Here is a 22,500-nt window from a genome sequence, read left to right on the forward strand (position 1 = left end):
GAACATTATGACCAAGTAAGGGAGACAAAACCGCCATCATTACTCTAGAGAAATGACTTACAGCCTTTTTAACACCAGAAGGAAGAAAATTAAACTGAAATAGTTGATCGTTAGCTATAAATGCTGTTTTACATTTACTGTCTTTCTGAATGGGTATTTTACAGTATTTGGACTTCAAATCAATAGATGTAAAATATTTACTATGCCATACCTTCACAAGTAATTCTTTGATTGAGGGCAATGAAAATGCATTATCCATAGTGACTGCATTCTAACTTCCTGTAATCAACACACAATCTTAACGAGCCATCCTTTTTCCTAACAGCTACAATCAGAGAAGCTCAGGGGGATTCGCTCTCCTCAATTATCCCTTGTTCCCTTAACTTACTAATTTCCCTTTCTTTCTCTACCTGGAAATGAATGAGTACCTTATAATTCCTTGACCTGATCGGCTCAGGCTGTCCAGTTTCAATGATAAAGGGAAATCGATCAATCCTTCCGGGTGGTTCGTCTCCAATTGCAATTACATCGGAATAATTATTAACAATGTCACTAACTACAGGTTGATATTCTGACACATAGTTTTCGTGCTTGCAAAATCAATTTCTGAATGCGTTCGTCTGTGCGGGCTGGAGTTGTGGCTCCCAAGACCCCATTATCAACAATTTCACATAGCTCTAATTCACACACAGAGTCACTTGCTAACACAACTCTTTTATTTGACAATTTAACTATCGTTATATCAGCTCTGTTCTTTTTTATTTCTGATAAGCCCTCTAAGACTAACTGCGCCGAATTGTCTTTGGAATTAACAACGACCTTGGTTCCTTCTGGAAGAGGCTGACACATGGTCACTGATATGATCATAAGTGTCAGGGGAGACAACATTTCTCGTCTCTCAGGTACAGCTCTTACCCTACTTAATCATCTCTCCGTGCCCGCACAACCACTTACTCTCTCATGACTTTCTATCGGCAAATTGTACCCTCCTGCTTTTACTGTTATTGTATCTTTTCCCCCAAAAATGCATATTTGATTGGTGCTTATAAAATCAATTCCTAATATAGCCTCGATTCCTGGAAATACCAAGGTGGGCAAGACAAAAAAATCATGTATAAACTTCACAGATCCTACCTTAAAGTTGACAATCGTTGTATGGTTTACGCGTAGTTTATTTCCTCCTGACGTGTCGAGGATGATGGATGCCACTAACTGTAATGGGTTTGAGGAGAATCTTTTTTCAATCAGTGAAACGCTGGCTCCTGTGTCGATCAACGGTCGAATGGATTTATCTGGTAGGTGAATCCTAACTGCTTACATTCTTAGCCAATCATTGGGATATATGGGGCACGGGCCAATGACCTTGCCTGCAACGCCGCTGCTCTCTAGTGCTTCCGGGGTGAAGTCAGGAGTACCGATGGAGGTCCCAGTGCCTGCTCTACCAAGTCCATCGTCGTCACTCCCACCGCTGCCTCGGCTGCTGCTTCTGATGTCATGCGGGGGGCTATCAATCTCCCTCGTCTCCCCCTTACTCTGTTTCCTTTTCCTCAGATGTTGGGTAGGGGGAGATGTGCGTATGCCACAGCCCGCCCACCCTAGCCGTTTTTGCGGGCACTCTCGAGATAGATGACCGTAGGCCTGACAGGTGTAACAGCGGGGAGAACCTTAGGTTGAGCACTCCACTCGTCGGTGCCCCTCTCCCCCACACTGCCAGCATCTGAAGACTCTTCTCAACTGTTCACAGCGATCTTCCTTCTCCCGCTTTGGAAACTGGTAAGTGCCTCTCATGGCAGCCAACTTCTCGGAATCCGGTCAGTTGTTCTCAGTCATTTTTTTTTTTTTTGTTTGGCAAACTGTCTAGAATTTTTTGTTTCGCGCTCACTGCGTCTGCTAATGAGCGATTATCATCGAAGAAATAACCACATAAATAAGGGTTTACTAATCTGAGAATATGTTCACGGCTAATTGCTTTTTTATCACCTTCTGGGAGATTGGCACTCCGGGTAGCAAACAAATCACAATCGCGAAAAATGCGAGTTGCAAAACTAAGAACAGATTCACCTTCCCGAATTTAGGGTTTCTAAATTTCTTTTATGTCTCCCTTTCTCGCTTTTGTAAGGCATATTTCTCAATTAAACAGCATTTTATTTCAGTATAACTTCTTAAACTGTCTTGTGGCCAACAAATTACCATGATTGCCAGAGCATCTTTCAGCAATCTAATTACTTGAATAGCTTTTTCTCTTTCAGACCATCCATACATGGCTACTTCATAGTCTCTCAAAAACACTTCGATCGATCTAAACCTTTTATTTGGCCGCTGATCATCAAAAGGCCTAACACTTGCCTGGAGTTCTGGCAGTTTCTGAACTACGATATTATCTTCACTCGGCTGTGCATGTGTAGTTTTACTTGTGTGCGTTTGTGGTTACGTGCCGCTCCTCTTCTCATTCAACCAAGACTCTCTTCATTAACTCTGCTAAGTTATGTAACTTATTTTCCAATTCCTGTGTTCGAAGCTCTTGTCTATATTCTTCCTGGGCCTCACTGTAGCCAACTACTCCTTCTTTTTCATCTCTCGCAGCAGCAGCGTCTGCTATGTTAGTCCTTGTGTATCTAGGCATCTTGAACTTTTATTTTACCAGCTCAAAGAACAACTTTGCTCGCAGCATACACAAACAGACTTATTTGTACACCTGACACCAATATGTCCCATGTCAGTGGATAATGAGACATCGGAACATGAGGTTTTTTCACTTTATTACAAAAGGTTCGTAAATACCGTGTGTACAGCTGACACTCTAAGGTGAGTGCCTTGTCTAAATGAACGCACAAAGGCTACTGACTATCCCTCGCAAACAAGATGCAATCTTGCTACAACAACATGCTGAATTGTTAGGTTCTTTTACCTTGATGTATAAACACATATCTTCATACATGGATTAGGATATATATATATATATATATATATATATATATATATATATATATATATATATATATATATATATATATATATATATATATATAAACCTCTTTTTTGAGGGCAGTATTTTGTAGAAAACTAAAAAAGTATAAAAATTGCTTAAGATTCAATCAGTAAGTATTATGTAAGTTTTTGTATATTTTATCCCATAGCAAAGAAAATCAGTGTAGGCTGTGTGTGTGGAGGGCGAAAACCCCCAAAGTAAAGGACCCCCTATTAGGGAAATTCCAAACTAATATAGCCCAAAATAATCTCCTATGTTCATACAAACTCTATGTTGAAATTCATTGCAATTGGTTCATTATTATTGAATGCAGTAATAGAGGGTCTATAATAATTTGACCTGTAGACACCATAAGGTGGATCTTGATCAAAATTAATTAGAGGCATTAGCTTACTTGACAAAAGTTACATAGTCTCCAATACAGGATATTTAGAATTAGAGTTTAGTGAAAGATTGGAAAAAGCAAATCAGACAAGGACTAGGTTAAGTAAAATTTGGGAAGCAAATTGCTTGATATTACATATAAAAATCAGACTATATATCAGTTCAGTAAGATCGGGGTTACTGCATGGGCATAATCCATGGTATGAAAATGAAACAATCTTAAATAGATTTTGTAGATTTGAAAACAAAACCCTTAGAAGGATATTGGGAGTTGAATGGTTGGACAGGATTAGAAAGAAACTATAAGAGAGATTACTCGAGTGCCAAATGTGGATGAGTTCCTGATTAGGGGTAGATGGAGATGGTTTGGGCATGCTCTTCACATTCCCCAAGAGAGATTAGTTCACGGAACGTTCAGCTGGGCTCCACAAGGCACTAGAAGAGTTGGAAGACCCAGGCCTTGATGGCTAAGGACTATGAAGCACGAAGTAGGAGATGATGAATGGAGAAGTATGGAATTAAAAGAGGCCCTTTGTGTCAATAGGCGTAGGAGGAGATGATGATGATGATACATACACACACACATATGTATATATATATATATATATATATATATATATATATATATATATATATATATATATATATATATATATATATATATATATCAAATTACTTATGTTTATATTTTGTCAATGAATGCTAATGTTTGTAGATATTTTCTGATTTTTCTGATTTCTATTGCTAACACATCATTATTTACATTCTGTGATGTATCTCCTCATTTAAAATTTGCCTTGCAACACAGATTTATTTTACATTTTATTCTTATTCCAGGGATATTATTTCATATAGCATAATTTTTATGAATCTTATCATTTTCCTTTTATTCTCTATTTCTTTTTAATATGAGACTATTATAGAGGAATGATGAGTGGTAATGTTTTGGGGTAAACCTAAGCCAAAATCTGTAAAATGTTAAACCAAACTTCTGCCTCGACGTCTTGGTTCATTGGAATATCTACTACAAGCTCTACCACTACTAGGAGTGTAATTTGACCTTTCAAGGTAGAATACCGGCTATTTTACACCATCTTATTGAACCTTAGATGGTAGCACAGAAGCCCCATTTAACGTTGACAAGTTTATTGCTGAGCGTTTGGAAGTGCAGGAGCTGAAGGTTACATTGGCTTTTGTAATTGTTATATAGGTTCATAGGTTTGTGTGGATACGCCAGTTAGGTCATAACTGAGAAACAAGTTGCATGCAATTAGCTTTATTAGGACAGAGCATGAGTATGTGTACAACCCGTTCCAAGTATGAACAGCACAAAAATTCAAACCCAATGATCTAAGAAAATACAGGCTTAAACAGGTTATCAATGCGTGGGGAGAGGATAACGATATCATACAAAAAAAAAACAGAAATACTGTTACAGTGTACGAGCATGAGTGATACAAGTGCTGTACATTCTTCCCCTCCCAAAAAAGACATTCATGTGGAATAGGGTACTCTGCTCATGAGAGGCATACTGTAGGTGGGTCATCTTGCAGGAGATATACATGTTTAAGGTGATTAATGGCGACCCAGTCTTTTTTGCCACGAATTTTTAATAGGAATGCTTTTGTTATTCGATGTATCATGAGGAAAGGGCCCATGTAAAAGGGTGTTATCGGTGGCTTATTGGTGCTGTTGCACAGAAAAACGTGTGATGCCTTGTGCAAATTTGTAGGTATGTGTTGCTTTGCTGGGGGCTTGTAAGTCTGGTGGCATGGAGTAAATATTCCCACAACATGATGTAGGCGCTGGAGATTGTCGAAGGAGGTTGTCAACGGAAAAAAAATCGGCAGGGATAACCAACGGGTTGCTATACACCATTTCAGCTGCTGGGACATCCAGGGTGCTCCTTGGAGCAGATCTTAGTCCCAGGAGGACGCAGGGAAGCTGAGTAAACCAGTTGGAGTCATTGCAGCAGGACATCAAAGCTGCTTTGAGGGCAGGGAGAAAACGTTCAATCATTCCGTTTGCAGCAGGGTTGCATGTGGTTGTTTGATGTAGGTTGATTCCAAGGAGATTTGCTAATGAGGTCAACAGTTGAAAGGTGAAAGTGGTAACCCTGTCAGAAGTAATATGTTCAGGGATACCAAATCTCGCGATCCCTCCTGAGAGTAAGGCAGACGTACACAAGGCGGAAGTTGCAGTTTCCATGGGATTGGCTTCAGGCCAGCAAGTGGAGTGGTCGATGATGGTAAACAGGTAACAATGTCCTTGTGATGTGGGTAGGGAACCTACAACATCGACGTGAATGTGAGGAAAGCACCACTGAAGTTGATTAAAGGTACCCACTCCTGAATCTGTGTCAATGTAATTTTGAGGTTTGGCATGAATTACAGGAGCAGACACAATCCTTAGCATCCTTAGTAATGCCATGCCAAATGAACTTTGTCTTCAGGAGTTGTGCAGTAGAAGGGTACGAGGGACGTGAAAGCCATGAATGGATTCAAATACCTGTCAGCGCGTTAGGGAAGGTATCCATGGCCTAGGTCTACCAGTCATAACGTCACAGATGGATGGTCTTGGAGTCGAGAGGGACATCCTCTTGACAGAGGGATGTGCAGGATGCCCTACATACTTGGTACTCTAGATCTTTTCCTTGGGCTTCTGCCAAGCCGTTTTAATCCAGTCCCAGATGAATGGCGGCCAATGTATTTCTTGACAGGGCATCGGCAACAGGACTCATTTTCACAGGTACGTGTTGAAGGGTATAATTGTATTCAGCCACGGCATAGATAGATGTTGGCGTTGATAGGTGGACCAGGCATCGGACTGTCGAATAAAGGCATGCACCAGAGGTATGTGGTCCGTGCAAATGACGAAGGGCGTACCTCCCAAGAGGTGGTAAAAATATCGGACAGCCAAGTGAACCACCAACAATTTCCAGCCTAAGGTAAAGTAGTCGGATTCTACCTGGACAACTTTCTACAGAAGAAGGCCAGTGGGCGGGCCAAACTGTTGATCATCTGCTTGAGTACTGCCCCAATAGCAATGTTGCTGGCATCATTAGAGAGGAGAGGGGCATGTGGCACAGGAAAAGTGAGAGCAGCAGCAGTTGATAAGGCATTCTTTGCGTTGCAGAAGTCCACTCCTTGATGGAGACCCCACTTCATGTCTTTTGGGCTTGCCCTTGAGGGGGGCATAGAGGAGGGTAAGAGTGGTGGCGATGGCTAGCAGGAAACGGTGGTAGTAATTGATCATACCCAAGAATTCTTGCCGTGCTTTGACAGTCGAGGGCATGAGGAAGTTTTAAACAGCTGCTACCGTCTCATGGAGCAGGTAGATTCCTTCAGGAGTCATGCGGGGGTCTAAGAACTATACTTCGTTGGCACCAAAGGTACACTTGTCGTACTAGACTACAAGGCTATTCTGTTGAAGGTGGTTGAACAATATGCGTAGAAGACATGTTCCTCTTTGGAGGAAGAAAACACAAGTATGTCGTCTATGTAATATACACAGAAGGGGAGGCCCCCTAAGAAGCTATCCATGAGACTTTGAAAAGTAGCCCCAGCATTACGAAAGCTAAAACCGGAATTGAAGTATGTGTGGTGGTCTTGGGGATGTTTTCTGAGTTCATTGGCATCCGATAATACCCCATCAGGAGGTCAAGCATGGAAAAGTCTTCGCTTTGCATAAGCAGGAGGTCTCATCAGCGATGTTTGGAAAGGGGTAGTGATTCGGTCCTGTCTGCATGTTCAGGCACCTATAATCTTCACATGGACAAAGAGAGCCATCTTTCTTCAGGACAATGTGTAAGGGTGAAGACCATGGACTTGAGGCCATTTGGCAAAACACTATTTCTTCCATTTTGGCAAATATTTGTTTACACGTTGCCAAACAATCTGGTGCCAGACTTCTGAATCTGGCCTATAATTGGGTCTCCATCGTCTTGATATGATGAGAAATACTGTGTTTAGAGTGGGGGTTTGACAAAGTTCTGGACAGAAAACCTCTGGGTACGACATGAGGAGGTGGGTGTATGCATCCATGAGAGCGCTGATGTGGAGAGTGAGGTCTGAGGGTTTGGGATAGAGAGGCATCAAGGAGTAGGATTCTAAGCTGACTATTCAACGGTGAAAAATGAGAGAGGAAGTCCGTACCAAGGATTAGCAATGTGACGTCAGCCACGAGAAACATCCAATTATACTTGGTGCTTCCAAACGATAATGTGAGGGTTTCATAGCCATGTGTTGGTATCGCAGATCCATAGACAGCTACCAGGCGGATGTAGATAGACTTAGACAGACTATATCATGACCTGGAGAGTGGTCTAGGCAGAAAGGAACGGCAAGCACCTGTGGCTACCAAAAATCGCATGTCTGTACCTGCATAATGTAAAAAGAAAAGATTAGGGACTGGGAGGCCCCCACTGCAAGCGATGGCCTCTTTACAAGTTTTTTGGTCACTGACTACCATTCACACATTTCTTCACAGTATTCCCGAATCTGGAGTGGTATTTGCATAAACGTGGTCCATGGTCACCAAGAAGTCGCTGTAGAGGTCATTTGTTGGGACATGAGCGATCAGTGGGTGGTGGACAGTTTTGTCGCCGTCCTGGAACATTTTGGGGTAAGCGTGTGTGACCTACCACATTCCCGTCATCTTCAGTCAATATTGAATAGTGGTGAAGTGGTTGTCCACAAGGGTGTCGACTTTGGTCATTAGGTCATTTATGGGTAAAATATCGACATCGGGGATGGCAGTGCATACAGGTTTGAGTAGGCACCGTACCCAAAGGGACTGAAGTAGATTCACTTTATGAGGAAAGCCGTCTAAAGCAGGTTGCAGGCGAGCAATACTAGTCCTTTCCCTGAGGGCAAGGAAAGCCTTTTGGTTCCCCAACAATTGTTGAGAAAGCTGAAAAAGTGTTGCTAGGCAGGCGGCTAGTGATGGTAAATATTGTTCCAAGAGGTATGATTTAATAGAGTCATATGTTGTTGGAGTGTCCCCTTGCTCGCACAGCCATTCAGAGATTTTCAGGAAAGTGTTCTCAGGGATCGCCGTGAGAACGTATTTTGCTTTGGTGCTTGATTGAGTTGTGCCCTTAATGCTAAACTGGACTTAAACACAATAGAACCAGGTGAACGCTTCTCCACTGGCGAAAGATGGTAGTTTCAGGGGTGTGGTCCTAATAGTTGAGTCAGTGTTTAGGGGTGCCATATCAAACAGTGAGACACAGTATTGAGAGGGAAGGCGAGAGAGAACTGGACACTGCGGTGGTCACCAATATGTGGACACAACCTAAGAGCTATAATGATAATATACAAAAAACAGAAATACCATTACAGTGAAAAAGTGTGTGTAATACACTTGCCATACAGGTCCGACTCGTTATTTCTAACTTTGTATTTTATATGACAAGACTAGGATGTTCCTGGGAGGGATTTATGGGTGAAAATCTATATTTCATATTATACTTTTATTCGTAAGCGGTTATCTTGTACTTTTGTCACGAAATGCACAAGCTTAAATAGTTGCTCTCGGAGTGTATGCAAAGAATTGCATAAACTTTATAGGTTCTTTTAAATATTGAAGGGGTTAATATTAACCTTTGATTTATATTACAGCTGGGAATTTTGAGGAATTGTCCCTTCTATTAATGCATATTACTCTTTTATCTGACTGTTTGGTGAATTCTTCTCATGAGGACATCCCACCTCTGGATATGAAGAAGGATATTATGGAAGGCATACTAGTGACCGTGATAACTTAGGTCCAACTGTTTTCTCTAGCAAAGTATGTCGTACCCTAATTCTTGTGTCTCTTGTTTGAGAGAATAAGGGCTCTACCACGTTCACCAGGAGGCCCAAAATAAAGGTTATTATATGATATAACTGTGGTGAGCTTGGCCATGTTATTGATCAGTGCTGTGTATGGTTTTGTAGAATCCATAATATACCAATCATGCTTTTGTGCATTGCAATGATCGCGCCCACTGTTCTTCAGAAATAATGAGTTATTTTCAAATAACTGATCAACAACAGTTTCAATATTTACCTATGATAGATACTTATGATGATTGTTAGTGAAGTAAAAATTTAGGAGCAAAGAGAAATCTATGCTCGTTCTGTTTACAATAAAAATACTTCAATTAATGAGAAAATCTCAAGGTATGAATTTTAGATCAATTCCGAAGAAATAGATGGCATATGTAGACTATTAGGATAATTATATGGGATTGCATCTTGATAAGATTTTTGCAGAATGGTGGATAATAGTGTCCCTCTTGATAATGAGAGTTCTGTTATACCAGGTTATATGTCAATGTCTCTTTTTTCATAAAACATCAATCACAACCCGTTGATGATAGAGGGTAGATTTTTTTTATTGTCTCTTGATGCGAGCACTCTACTGAACATTGTGGGTGTTATCACCTCCTGAGGAATGATCCTTGAATTTGGAAATAGACCCTTTGACTTGATGGGAGAAACTAAACGTTTGCACGTACTCCAATTATCTTTTAGGTTAGGGCCAAGAAGGCTAAACCAGTTTCAGACTAGTATTAACAGAGTCTATTGTGTAAAACTGTAAATGTTAAATCCATTTCTACAGCTTTATAGGTGATTGCAAAATTTGAGCATTGGAAGTATCGCACGCAATTATTGATGATCATTTTCTATTGAAAATGAAATGGTAGAAAAGAACGCCACCTGTGATAGAAGCAAAATTTTCAAAAGTTCAACCATTAAATCTGAAACGTTACTGGTGTAATTCAATTATGTTTTTAGTTGCCATAGTGAACCTTTTAGTCTTTTTATTGTAATTGGGGAAAATTTAAGATCAATAAATAAGGGTTAAGGACGAGCCTCAAGCGATTGTTAATCAATTTACGTACTTTGGACATACAGTAAGTGTTCCCACAGGACATAAGACCGAAATTGAAATAAAGATAAGGAAGGGAGGGAGAGCTTTTGGTAGACAAAGTGAGATTATGAAAACCCAAATGCCACTTTCTCTACAAAATAAAAGTATTTGATCAGGTGATCTTACCGGCATTAACTTATGCATCGGAAATTTGGAACCTTACAAAAGGATCAGAACATAAGTAGTTGCAACTTAAAGAGCTATAGAAAGAATAATGATGGGATTAACACTAAGAGACAGATAAACAACAGCATAGATTCGAGAGCAAATTCAAGTAGAGGATATTCCTAGTAAGAAAAGAAATAGACGTCTGCAAGACATATAATCAGAATGACAGATAATAGATTGACAAAAGGAATAATAGAATGGGTCCTAGATGAATGCTATGATGCCACTCTGGGTACTGATGACTAATATGATTCCTGTTCTTGCTGTTATTTTCCCTCTAAGACGAATGCTATGATGCCACTGTGGATACTGATGATTAATATGATGCCTGTTCTTAACGTTATTTTTACTTCTATGAAGAATGCATAATGCCACTAAGGGTATTTATGACTAATATAATGCATGTTCAGGATAGTATTTTTAACTCTAAGAGGAATGGTATAATGAACTCTAGCTAGTGATGACATATGTGACGTCTGTTATTGTTGTTATTTTACCTTTAAGAGGAAGGGTGGGATATTGATGAGTTATATGATGCCTGTTCATGACGTTATATTTACTTTTAAGATGAATGGCATGATACCAGTATAGATAGTAATGAATAATATATCTATTCTAACTGTTATTTAAATGAACAACTGTGCGTAGTCAAGAAACATTTCATCACTCGTCGTTTAATTACCCGACACATCATCATACGACATTTGACCATGTGGTAGATTTTCATCAGACATATCTTAGCCAGACATTTCCTCACCAGACCATTTTATCACCAGCACATTTCATCACTCGACTTTTCATCATTAATGCATTTCATCATCACGACTTTTCATTACTTTTACCTCAATCGATTGTTTTTCATGCAATATATTTAAAAAAGAAAAAACGCAGAAGCACTACTGTATAAAACAAAAATACATTTATAATATACAAAATTATAATTTCAATTCGTAGATTATTCATATGCATGAAGAATATTGAACTGCATTGAGATATGTGATAAGACTTGATTGTACGATATGATTAACCATTTGTTATATATATATATATATATATATATATATATATATATATATATATATATATATATATATATATATATATATATATATGTATATATATATATATATATATATATATACTTTTTTATTTTTAACAGATGAGAATTTGTTAACTCGTGGCAAACCTGTACCGGCAATTCCGTGCATTCAATCTAATCGATGAAGAGCCATGACTTTAAGTATATCGTCCAAGAAAAATTACCATAATGCTGGTACACTGGAATATTGATTGCAGAGCCTAATGTCAACCTTCCAGTCCATTTGTAGTCCTTACATCTGATATAACATGATTTCCTAAGGAATTAATTTTCTAAATTTTTTTCGATGGTATTCTCTGCACCACCAACGGACAGAATTTTCTTTATTTTTTTATGTTTGTAGTATTCAAATTTCTTGAAGCACACAGTGTAATTGCCTTTGGTGAGGTTTTTTTTTTTTTTTTTCAAAATAATACTTGTTTGTACAATGGGTATTATTCGTCTATTTGAAAATGTTCATGGAAGTGAAAGCATTTCTTGAACTGCACAATGGTTAGAAAGGACTGATTATCTCATTAGTGTCGTTTGATGTAATGAGCAATGATTAACTGTCGAGGTGTTTAAATGTCTTTGTAATGAAAAGACGAGTGGTTAAGTGATGAGGGGTTAACTGGCGAGTGATGAAATGCCGTGTGATAAAATGACGAGTGATAAAAAGTCGTAGCACCGTATGCGCATAGCCTCAAGCTTATCCTTTTTATCCATGTATGTTCTTTTAATGTAGACCTTTACCGTAACCCAGATCACTAACTAAAACAAATCGAAAGAGTAATCAGAGATTTCAGATCTCCGCCAACGAAGATTGGTAACATTTTATTCAAGTTTATGGACCATGCTTTCCCTTTTTCATGTGTCGAACGTGAATGAATCTACTGATTTATAATAACATAATACCCAGAATTACGATCTTGATCCGGATCACCTCCAAAATTTAAAGTGGTTTTTTTTTTTTTTTTTTTTTTTTTTTTTTTTTTTTTTTTTTTGGAGCATAATATCTATTTGTTGTTGAAATTTGGTAAAATTCCGAAAAGAAGTTTTGACATAATCCTGATAACAGACAAACAAACACATAAATAAATAAATAAACGTAAGTCATTCTATAACCTCCTTGGGAGAGGTAAAAAACATGAATTATAGCCCACCTTCCACTGTTCCTCGGATCCTTTCACTGATGTTGAAACCTATATCAGATGATGCCTTGGGCTTTGGAAGTTCCAGATCAAATAATGTTGCAAAGTCACGAATGTTGGTTACAGTGTTGATACGGTTGAGAACTCTGACGTTTATCTGTTGTTGAGTAAAATTCAATGTTTGAGAAAAACAAATAAAGTAAAAAGAAATTTATTACACTATTAATAAACCTCCAAATTTCTGATAAAAATTCTAAATGATTTTGACATTTTAAAGAACACAGACAAAAATTTAATTGTAATGGGTCAAACTTTATATGATATATATATATATATATATATATATATATATATATATATATATATATATATATATATATATATATATATGTGTGTGTGTGTGTGTGTGTGTGTGTGTGTGTGTGTGCATATATGTAATTTATATATGTGTGTTTCCCAAAAACGCCAAACTGGCTTTGAATAGTATTTGGATAGCATTTATTTAAAAAAAATCGACCCATCCCCCACTTACAGCAGAGGGTTTTATTTCTTTTCCAGGAAATATACTTAACCCTTACATCAGGTCTGGACCTAGGGAAGAGGGGGCGGGGGAGTCGAACGATCCTTCAAAATTATCTAGAAGTCCATATTTTCTGTAAATTATCGTTTTCATTTAATTGTACTCACGATGTAATGAATAACAATCTTTTTCTTTCAAGTCTAAACCGTTGTATAACACCAGCTCTCCAAGAGTACAAAATAAAATGATTGAAGTGATTGGCAACCACATAATCCAGAATAACATGGTTACAGGTAAGAGAAGCTAAATTCTTTTCATTTATGGTTGACGAAGTGTGATCTCACAATAATGAATTTTTACCTCTGTGGATTCACTTTATTGATAAGAAATGCAACATCAGAGAAGAGTTGTTGGAAGTATGTTCACTATTCCGGATAACAGGCCAACATATTGCTACAAAAATAAAGACATCTTTGGCAGAATTAAGCTTACCAATGGAAGATTGCAGAGGACAAGAATATGATGGAGCTAGGAATGTGAGGGAAATTGACACTCATTGAAAAAGATGCCCCCAATGCTTCACCCAGTGCAGCAGCCACTGTTTAAACTTTAGTATTGCCAAATCGTGTTCGTTTCCAGTAATAAGGAACTCACTAGAAAAAAAGAATAAAGACTATTGTATTCTTTTTTGTACTAACAGCTCAAAACGAGAAAAGGTTCTGACAGATAATATAGAGGTAAAAGAAAGCCAAACTTTTAAACAAAACCCTGTCATTGAAGTTTGCAGGACTCGGTGGGCAGCAAGACGCAACGCATATGACCATTTTACAAAGCTTTAGTGCACATCATTGCAGCCCTTGAAGTTATTGCTCATGAGTTACATGGTGATATTTTGATATTTTCACAAATGATGTTAAAACAGGTGGGACAACAAGAATAGAGTTGAAGCTTGTGGACTCCTCCATAACATACAAAAATTTTGATTTCAGTGTAAGTTTCATCTCAACCTACCAACAAATTTTTTACCTTGAAGGCTTCACCATCAAGTTATAAAGTGCATGCCTGGATATACAGTAGTACATGTCTTTGGCATAGTTGATGCTAATAAAGATAATATTCAATACAATTATTCTAGAGATAAAAAGTTGTATAGAAATTTATTGTGCCAGCTAAACAGCTGATTTGTAACTTGCAAATTGTATTTGAGAAAAAAGGAAATCACTATTTTTGTAACTTTTTGTAATTAAAGTGTATTGCCCTCAAACTTTAGTCAAGAAGCAATGACATTTTTCCGATGTTTTATGAAAGCCTGTTGACAGCAAATAGATATCATGCCAACGACAGCTACTTGCAAATTATGTTTGAGAAAAACGAAAAGAAATCTTGATTTATAATTTTGTGTAATTCAAGTTTAGTAGCGTCGTAAAATATTTAAAAGAAAAAAAAAACATTTCTCTATTGCTTGACGTAAGCCTGTTTCTATAGCGTGAGAAATTGTTGCTTCTAATACTAAATATGCAGGCTGGACCTGTATTGAGCATGTCTAATCTGTGTCAGACTTGTCGAGGGGGGGGGAAGCAATTCCCCCCATTCACGGGCTCTTCTCTTGAAAGTATCTTCCCGGAACCTCTTGAGATAAAAATATTAAGTGAAAGAAAAGAATAATATATATATATATATATATATATATATATATATATATATATATATATATATATATATATATATATATATATATAGGGACATTTGGAAGAGAGAGAGAGAGAGAGAGAGAGAGAGAGAGAGAGAGAGAGAGAGAGAGAGAGAGAGAGAGAGAGAGAGAGAGAGATATTTCAGAAATGTTTTTGTATAATGTTCTTGTCATGATATTCTTTCATTTATTTCATCAACTTTGAAAATAACCTGGTTTTTATCACTATGTAATGAAGATAATTTTCAGAGTTAAAGTGTAATTATGTGTACATTGTTTATGATTTTTGTTTTGTTTTATATCGAAATACAGTCAGATAATTTTTGCTTTCATTAGAAAGATACCAAATCCTAAAATAAAAGATAAAAATAAAAATTACACGGAGAGCAACACCTGTGAAAACTTTTGATCTCTTGTAATATTGATTAGCAAGTGCAGTCCTATTATAAAAAGACATTCGAATGAGGCAACAGTCATCAGCATAAATCGGAAGCAAATTTCAGATATCAAAACCAAAGGGAGTAAAGGCCGAGGATCTTTGATAACTCTATTATCTACAACAACAGGCAAAAAGATGATGAATGTTATAAGGACATTAATAAAAGAAACAATAATGAAGGTAGTGATAGTGTGGAAAATATGGAATTGAAGTAGACAAAACACGAGATGCTGGAATTGCAGACCAGTTACTAGTGTGCTTAGGGAAAAAGAAAGATTGATTGAAAGGTACGGTTCTTTATCGCCAACTGGTTGCCAAAATACTGTATTCTCTAGATCTAGATTATAGAAATATAACTGGACAGTCCTATGATGAAGCAGCCAATATGTCGGTCAAATATGTTGGCTTACAAACACTGATTAAAAAGGATGAACTAAAGTCTTTTTCACACATTACTATGCCCATCGTTTAAACCTCTCGATGATAGATTTATCGGCCTGCTGTCTTGATTCTACCAAATTATTTTGCTTGATCGAAACATCTACAATTATTATGCGAGAAAGTTATAAACGAGTGAATTAATGTAAGACTTTTTCTGATGATCTTGGTGAAGGATCTAGTATAACAGTCTATAGTTGGTACACGTTGAGCTTTGAGGCCTTAACAGCTAGTCCTATTTCTTAGTGTGCTGGATCACAATGCAACAGATAAGGAATTCATCCACAAACAGATTACCAAGCTAACCCTCTGAGGAGCAACTGGATGAACTTCCAAAGTTATTGCAGTAGAATTGATATATGCAAAGATTTTTCAAGTATGTGCCCCTTGTACCAACCGTGTGTCACACAATTGTACATAATTCCTTTTGTATATATTATGCTTGTATCTTCGCTCTTCCCTCGCACTAAAACGAACATGAAAATTCATGTCTGCTGTTTTCCTCAGTAACATTGTCTGTCTTGTGAACATGTTATGTCCTGTTGCCTTGAGGTTTTGTATATAAAGGAGAGTGTTCCTTAATAAAACTCAGTTGATTGCATCCTGCCTTTGAGTTCACAACCCTCACTTCTCTTGTAGTTTATTTATTTCCTTATATCCTTTCCAACTGGGCTATTTTCCCTTGTTGGAGTCCTTGGGCTTATAGCATCCTGCTTTTCCGATAAGGAGTCTTCGCCTCCTTGTCAATGTAGGTACAGTTTGGCGTACTTTTCCAAAATAAACCTGCCTCATTCCCATTAAAACACTATTCAGCAAGATAATTATCTCAGTCAACACATTAAATACCTATTTCCTTCTATCTCAGCACTACTACCAGCTTCACCTGGAACTTTACTGTTACTATAATTTGCACAACCCATAAACTGTATGAGCCCACCCCTACTTGTAATAAAGTCTTCACCTGCACTCTCTTCCCCCTTTGTTTCTATTCCAATTTTTTTTTCTCTTTCGCCAGAATTACCATTAGGCTCAATGGGATACCTTCAAGTGATCAAGGATTATGTTATTATTCTTGATAACTGTACGACACAGTCGATATTTGTCAATATTTCTCCCTTTTCTTTCTGTTTCACAATCTGTAATTTCACTTTCACGGTGATAGCAGGTTTTCCTTTTTTTTTTTTTTTTTTTTTTTTTTTGAAACATTGGTATCATCTTCTGCTTTAAGCTTAGGAGCCATGATGAAGAACAAGTTACAAGGAAAAGTAACCAGAGAAGGCACAGAAATAGCATTTGGCAGATGCTCATACTTGTATGTTGTTTTCTTAGCTCAAGTAGTGTTATTTTATTTTCATCCACCACCAAAAAGAGATACTGGTCTGCCACACTTGAGCTAACTAGTTTACCTGTTTATAACAATGATGCAAGCACGGGAGGTTAAATCACACTTTCTTAAATAACAGCTACAACCAGTGTTCACCACTCAACTCAGTCGCGCTCCAAGTAGTTCCTACGGATGCTGATACAGCTCTCGTTCATTGTTACTTTTGCTTATACTATTTTCATCATATTACTCTTTTTTTATTGTATTTTAGTTTTACTAAAACAGAATAAAGGAATTTGGAATAGGATTTACCTATGTAGATAAATATAAATGTTTTATAATACAAATCGGAAAAGTTGGCTACGCCCCCCGAGGTTAACAAAACAATGCAAGGACACCCTTTAGAGCAGGTTAATATCTAACTTTGTTATCACTATTATAATGGTATTTTAGTCATTGAGATTATTGCTATTATTCTGTTTTATTAAGCTTATTACACAACTATTGGTAGTACGAAAAGCTAAAAAAAAAGAAAAAAAAAATCATTCATGTCGATGGTGCAACGTGGAGCAGGTTTTAATTTTATCCTACCCCCAAAAAGTAAGCAATTCCTTTTTTCTTCTTCTTCTTCTTCTTCTTCTTTTTTAAACTTATTTCGTTGCTTGCTTGAAAAGTTACTGTTACCCTAGTATGTGTAGACTTCTCTCTTCCATAACAAAAATAATTACACTAATTTTGGCATTTTTTGTTCTTTCCAACATTACATAATTACTGTATACTGTACGCAAGCAAACAATCAAGCAAGCAAAGTTGATTGGTTGTTTGCTTGCAAAGTTACTGTTACTTTAGTGTCATGAATGTTTTTCTCTTCCAAAACAATCATAACTACATTAATTGATTCCGGTGTGATTTCTTAACATTACTTATGTTGCAAGCAAGAAAGCAAGCTAGAAAGCTTATTTGCTTGCATCCAACATTTATTGTATTTAAGTCTGTTGTAAGCGTTTCTCATTTGTAACTACTATATTAATGAAGACACATTTATTGGAAAAAAAAAAACTTTTGGTTGCCAGCAAACATACATGCAAGCATGCACTTGCATTTGGTATGAATTATTAAAAGCAATGTTTACTTCATCCTTTCACACCATTCAAGTATATTTCTTTATCATGAACGCAATTTATAAGGACATTTTGGTTTTAAAAAATCCTTTCAATTGTAAGCAACTGCAAGCAACCTTTAAGATTTCAGGCAAAAAAGAAGGCTAATTTTTTTTGAAAAAGTTATTATCACGTTTTGAATATTGTTTAGTTTTAAACTTGATATTCTTCCTTTTCAAAAAATTGGCGAATATAGATTGTAGCCGTGCGTACTTATTCCTGTAAACGTTTGGGGTTTATATGTTTTCCTAAACGTTATCTATGAAATAACATAGCTGTTATGTTATATTATTATTACTAAGATGTTAAGAAAATTTAAACCTAATGAATTGTTAAATACTATGTTGCGAAGTAAACTTCTATGATTCATAACATAATTTACAAGACACTCTTTGCTTGTTAATATAATACCAACAGTATTTATAGTATCGTGGTATTTTCATAATCAATGATTCTAATTTAGATAGAATCTGACCAAATGTAGCATTTGTATTCCATAATACAAAAAAGTAGTTCATTTTATTACACCGTCACTGGTAAAAAATCTTCCAACCACTTTTACACTGCACACTGTTCTCTTAAGCGTCATTTCCTTGTTAGCTCTATTAAGACCAAGAGTACTCCCTACTTATACAGTATATCATCTTTATTTGTGGCAGGCTTTTCCAGTTTGTCAGCAATCTTATTCTAATTAATGTCAACATGAGAATGTACCACGTAGACTTAACAAAATATCCATGCTTTTCTTTAAAACATACCAATTTTAACCATTGATTAACTAAGTGTATATCAACTATCCTACTCCTGAAGGCAAGCAAGGGCTGATAACCAAAAAAAACTCCTTTACTATGTATATACAAAATTTTACCCCTTCAAGAATGCTTTGTAGCTCAGCAGCACGGGGCAGAAATCGTATCCTCAATCCCTTTGGACATCATCCTCCTGAAATTCATGGGGAATAATAACTCCACTCATCCCTCCCACTGTTAATGAAAAAAAAAAGAGTATTGTGGTGTCAGTGTCCTTTACAGATCCATCACTAAACATATGGATGTTATTATATTCTAGCAGATTGTTAATCTAATATATGAATAATTGCTACAACTCGCAGGTATTTCATTAAGTTTTTTTCTAAATTCCACTGTGCAAATATTAACATTTAATTTACAGCATAACCATGACACATGAAACGCTGGTTTTTTAACGTTACATAATATTTTGCATACATATTTTACCATAAATTTGTACCTTTAAAATAAAAACTTGTTTTAACTGACAGGTTACTAGCCTTTGAAATAAAAACTAATATTAACTGAAAACTTATCAATCATTCCTAGAGTTTTCACTCCTCTTTCAATTATGTGGACAGCAGCCATGGTAACTATGTCATGTACTGTATTTGATAAAGAATGCTTGACACTTATGAGTTAAATTCCTCATACTCAATGAACAGCCCAAAACTTACAAAGGCTTAATTAGGTGCTGTTTAATCAGTAAGTGAATGCATTGTTGATGTACATCGCCCTTTAGACGGGTATACTTGAACCAGTACACCTCTATTTGTTAACATTTGTAAGGGAATTGATGTAGCTAAGCAAATATTTTCAAATGATGAAATACATTTATTGTTTGATAAAAAACCTATATACTTACCAAAGTTCTTTAGAGAATTAATAATTTTCTACTATAGCTCTAGTCATAAAAGTTTCATTAATGCAGTTTGTCAAAACTTCGTCATTATAGATAATTTCGGTATCTCTAGGAGAAACATATCTTGCTATTTTATCAATCAGAATATCAAGATTTTCATAAATCTTGTCATACTTTTGGTATTATTTTCGCTATTTGCATACAATTCATACAATTTAATATTGGGTTAAGTGGAAATCAATATCATTAACACCAACCTTTTGGCCTCTAATCACTATAGAGTAATTTTACCCTCTATAGATGCCCTCCATTGATATATCAAGTGATTTCACACATAAAACCAGGATTAATTTTTCAACATTAAAATTTTTAAAATTTTCTTAATTCATTTTAAGTTGATTTTACTAATAATCCTTGGACTTTTTTTTATTGGAAACATTATAAATCTTACTTTAGCAAAATCATCTCAATGAATTTCAGAGAGAATAGTTTTAGTGCAGATTTTGAAGAAGTAATCTAAAAAGGGAAAAATATTTAGTTATAATCTCATTTGTCACGTACATATACTAGTTAAGCATACCTTTGGAACAATCACTATTCTTCTAACTGAAATATAGATTTATATCATTATTAATCACACTGAATTTAATACTTTACAGCCAGGTGAATGAAGATCCTTGCCCCTTTAGGCATCCCAGTGTGGGTCTGCAGTTGCAGAGTCCCTTGATATAGATCAAGCTAGTATTAGTGCAGTGTGCAAATTATGGGACAGGAAGTTAAACACAAACAAAACTTAAAGTATGATTGTAAGTAGGTCGAGGACAGGGGGTCCTCAACATCCAAATCTTTGTTTATCCATATACTTATGAACATGAAAATTAATCAAGTAATACATTGGAGATTGAACGCTCCGGAACTTTAACAATTCTGGGATCGAACAACTTGAAAGAACCTACTGGTATATGGGTTGAGAACTTAAGACGCTTTGCCAAGGTAAAAGAAATGTCTGAGACTGAGGTGACTGGCCAAGTTTATGAATAGCTCTCGGTCAGTTCTGACCCTCAAAACATTGTTCTGTTAACTCTTATTTTAGTGTTCTAGTTTCTATCCAACACTATAGCTTCTAAAAGGGTTAATGGAAGCAATAATAAGCCAGAAACGAAGGTTTCAAGAACCACTATAGAACTAAGAAAGGAGATAACTGAATCAGTCAAAAGAGGTGTTAGTGTGATAAAGTTTATAAAGAGTAGTGTACAGAAATCAACAATATACAGGATTTTGAAAAACAAAAACAAAAGTCATTTAAGAAGTTACTGTAGCAAAATAAGTGTCATGTCTATCTTATGAAAAAAGTAAGACCATTGAGGAAGTTGTGAAATTGCAATCGATATGGATCAATGAAAAACCGTTTAAAGCCTTTTTGGACGCAAAACAACCCTTCCTACAAACGCGCATTAAACGTTTGCTTATACCATTCAATAGCAGAAAGACTGAAGTACTGTTTTCTGTAATAAAAGGAAAATCAGACCTTTGTGGCTAATATTGGTTGTAGCAGTGCAGGTCACAAATAATATGAAACATCGTATTATACATAAGATACACTCATAGGAAATATTTCTATAGTTGGTGGGTATATTAGCACACTAATATTATGCTATTTGATGTAAACTTCAGTAGTTCTATTCAAGTTTCTCGATAATTCTTCTCTGAAGGTTAGCCTCATTATATGAAATTTTTATAAGGTAATATAGATGTCGTCTACATTTTAGCTCATATTTATAATCATCTTCATAATCATCAACTTCATCTACATTTCGTCAGTTGTATCTATCTTGAGCTCAAGAGATTTTTCTAATAGACTTCTTATATTATAGAAGGAATTTCAAATATTGCACTCCTAAATTAGTTGAGTTTCAGACAATCCACACATTCTGAATTAAGTTGGTAAATTTTTCTTCTTTTTTTTAGTATGTTTTGCTTGATAAGAAGGAAAATTTGATAAAAGGCAAAATTTCTTGTAGCAAAGATTTATATTTTTTATAATTGCTTTATTCACCTTAATTATTGCATTTTAGTGTTTCTGATATAGAATAGAAATGCTTATATTTTCAGAAAAAGGTGAGAACATTCATTTTTCACAAATAATTATTTTATTACTAATGTAATGAAAAGACAGATCAGCCATATGATTAGTGGCTAACTTTCCGAATAAAAAAAAATACTTTTAACTATATAAAATTGAAAGGAAAATCCAATTAAGTGGTCAATTAGCCCAAATTACCTAACAGTAATCCACAGATAACCCACAATGGATACCACGAAACCCATATCGGCGGATGGTAGCGCATAAGTGGAGATGGCAGCTATCTTGCCCCGGGAGAGATAAGACGTGGCTAACATAGTAAATAAATGTTGCACACACAGTTTTCTGTGAAATATGTACATACCGTATCGCAATTTACCTAGCTTCTATGTTGATATGTCACATTGGATAAACATACATCTAAATATTATTAATTATTATACTTTTACATTTATATATATATGCATATATAAACATATATACTACCTAAATATTTGTATGTATACGT

The 22,500-nt window shown here is 36.1% G+C and overlaps 1 protein-coding gene across 1 annotated transcript in view; it reads right to left on the bottom strand.

Annotated features, from left to right (window-relative positions):
• Positions 1-22,500, bottom strand: part of LOC137615273 (uncharacterized) — a 512,941-nt gene that overhangs the window by 311,676 nt on the left and 178,765 nt on the right. The window contains exon 3 of the mRNA XM_068345000.1: positions 12,701-12,845. Within this exon, the coding sequence (XP_068201101.1) occupies positions 12,701-12,845 (145 nt within the window). The remainder of the gene's footprint in view (positions 1-12,700; positions 12,846-22,500) is intronic.

Source organism: Palaemon carinicauda, chromosome 21 (assembly GCF_036898095.1).
Source record: "Palaemon carinicauda isolate YSFRI2023 chromosome 21, ASM3689809v2, whole genome shotgun sequence".
Classification (NCBI taxonomy): Eukaryota; Metazoa; Arthropoda; class Malacostraca; order Decapoda; family Palaemonidae; genus Palaemon; species Palaemon carinicauda.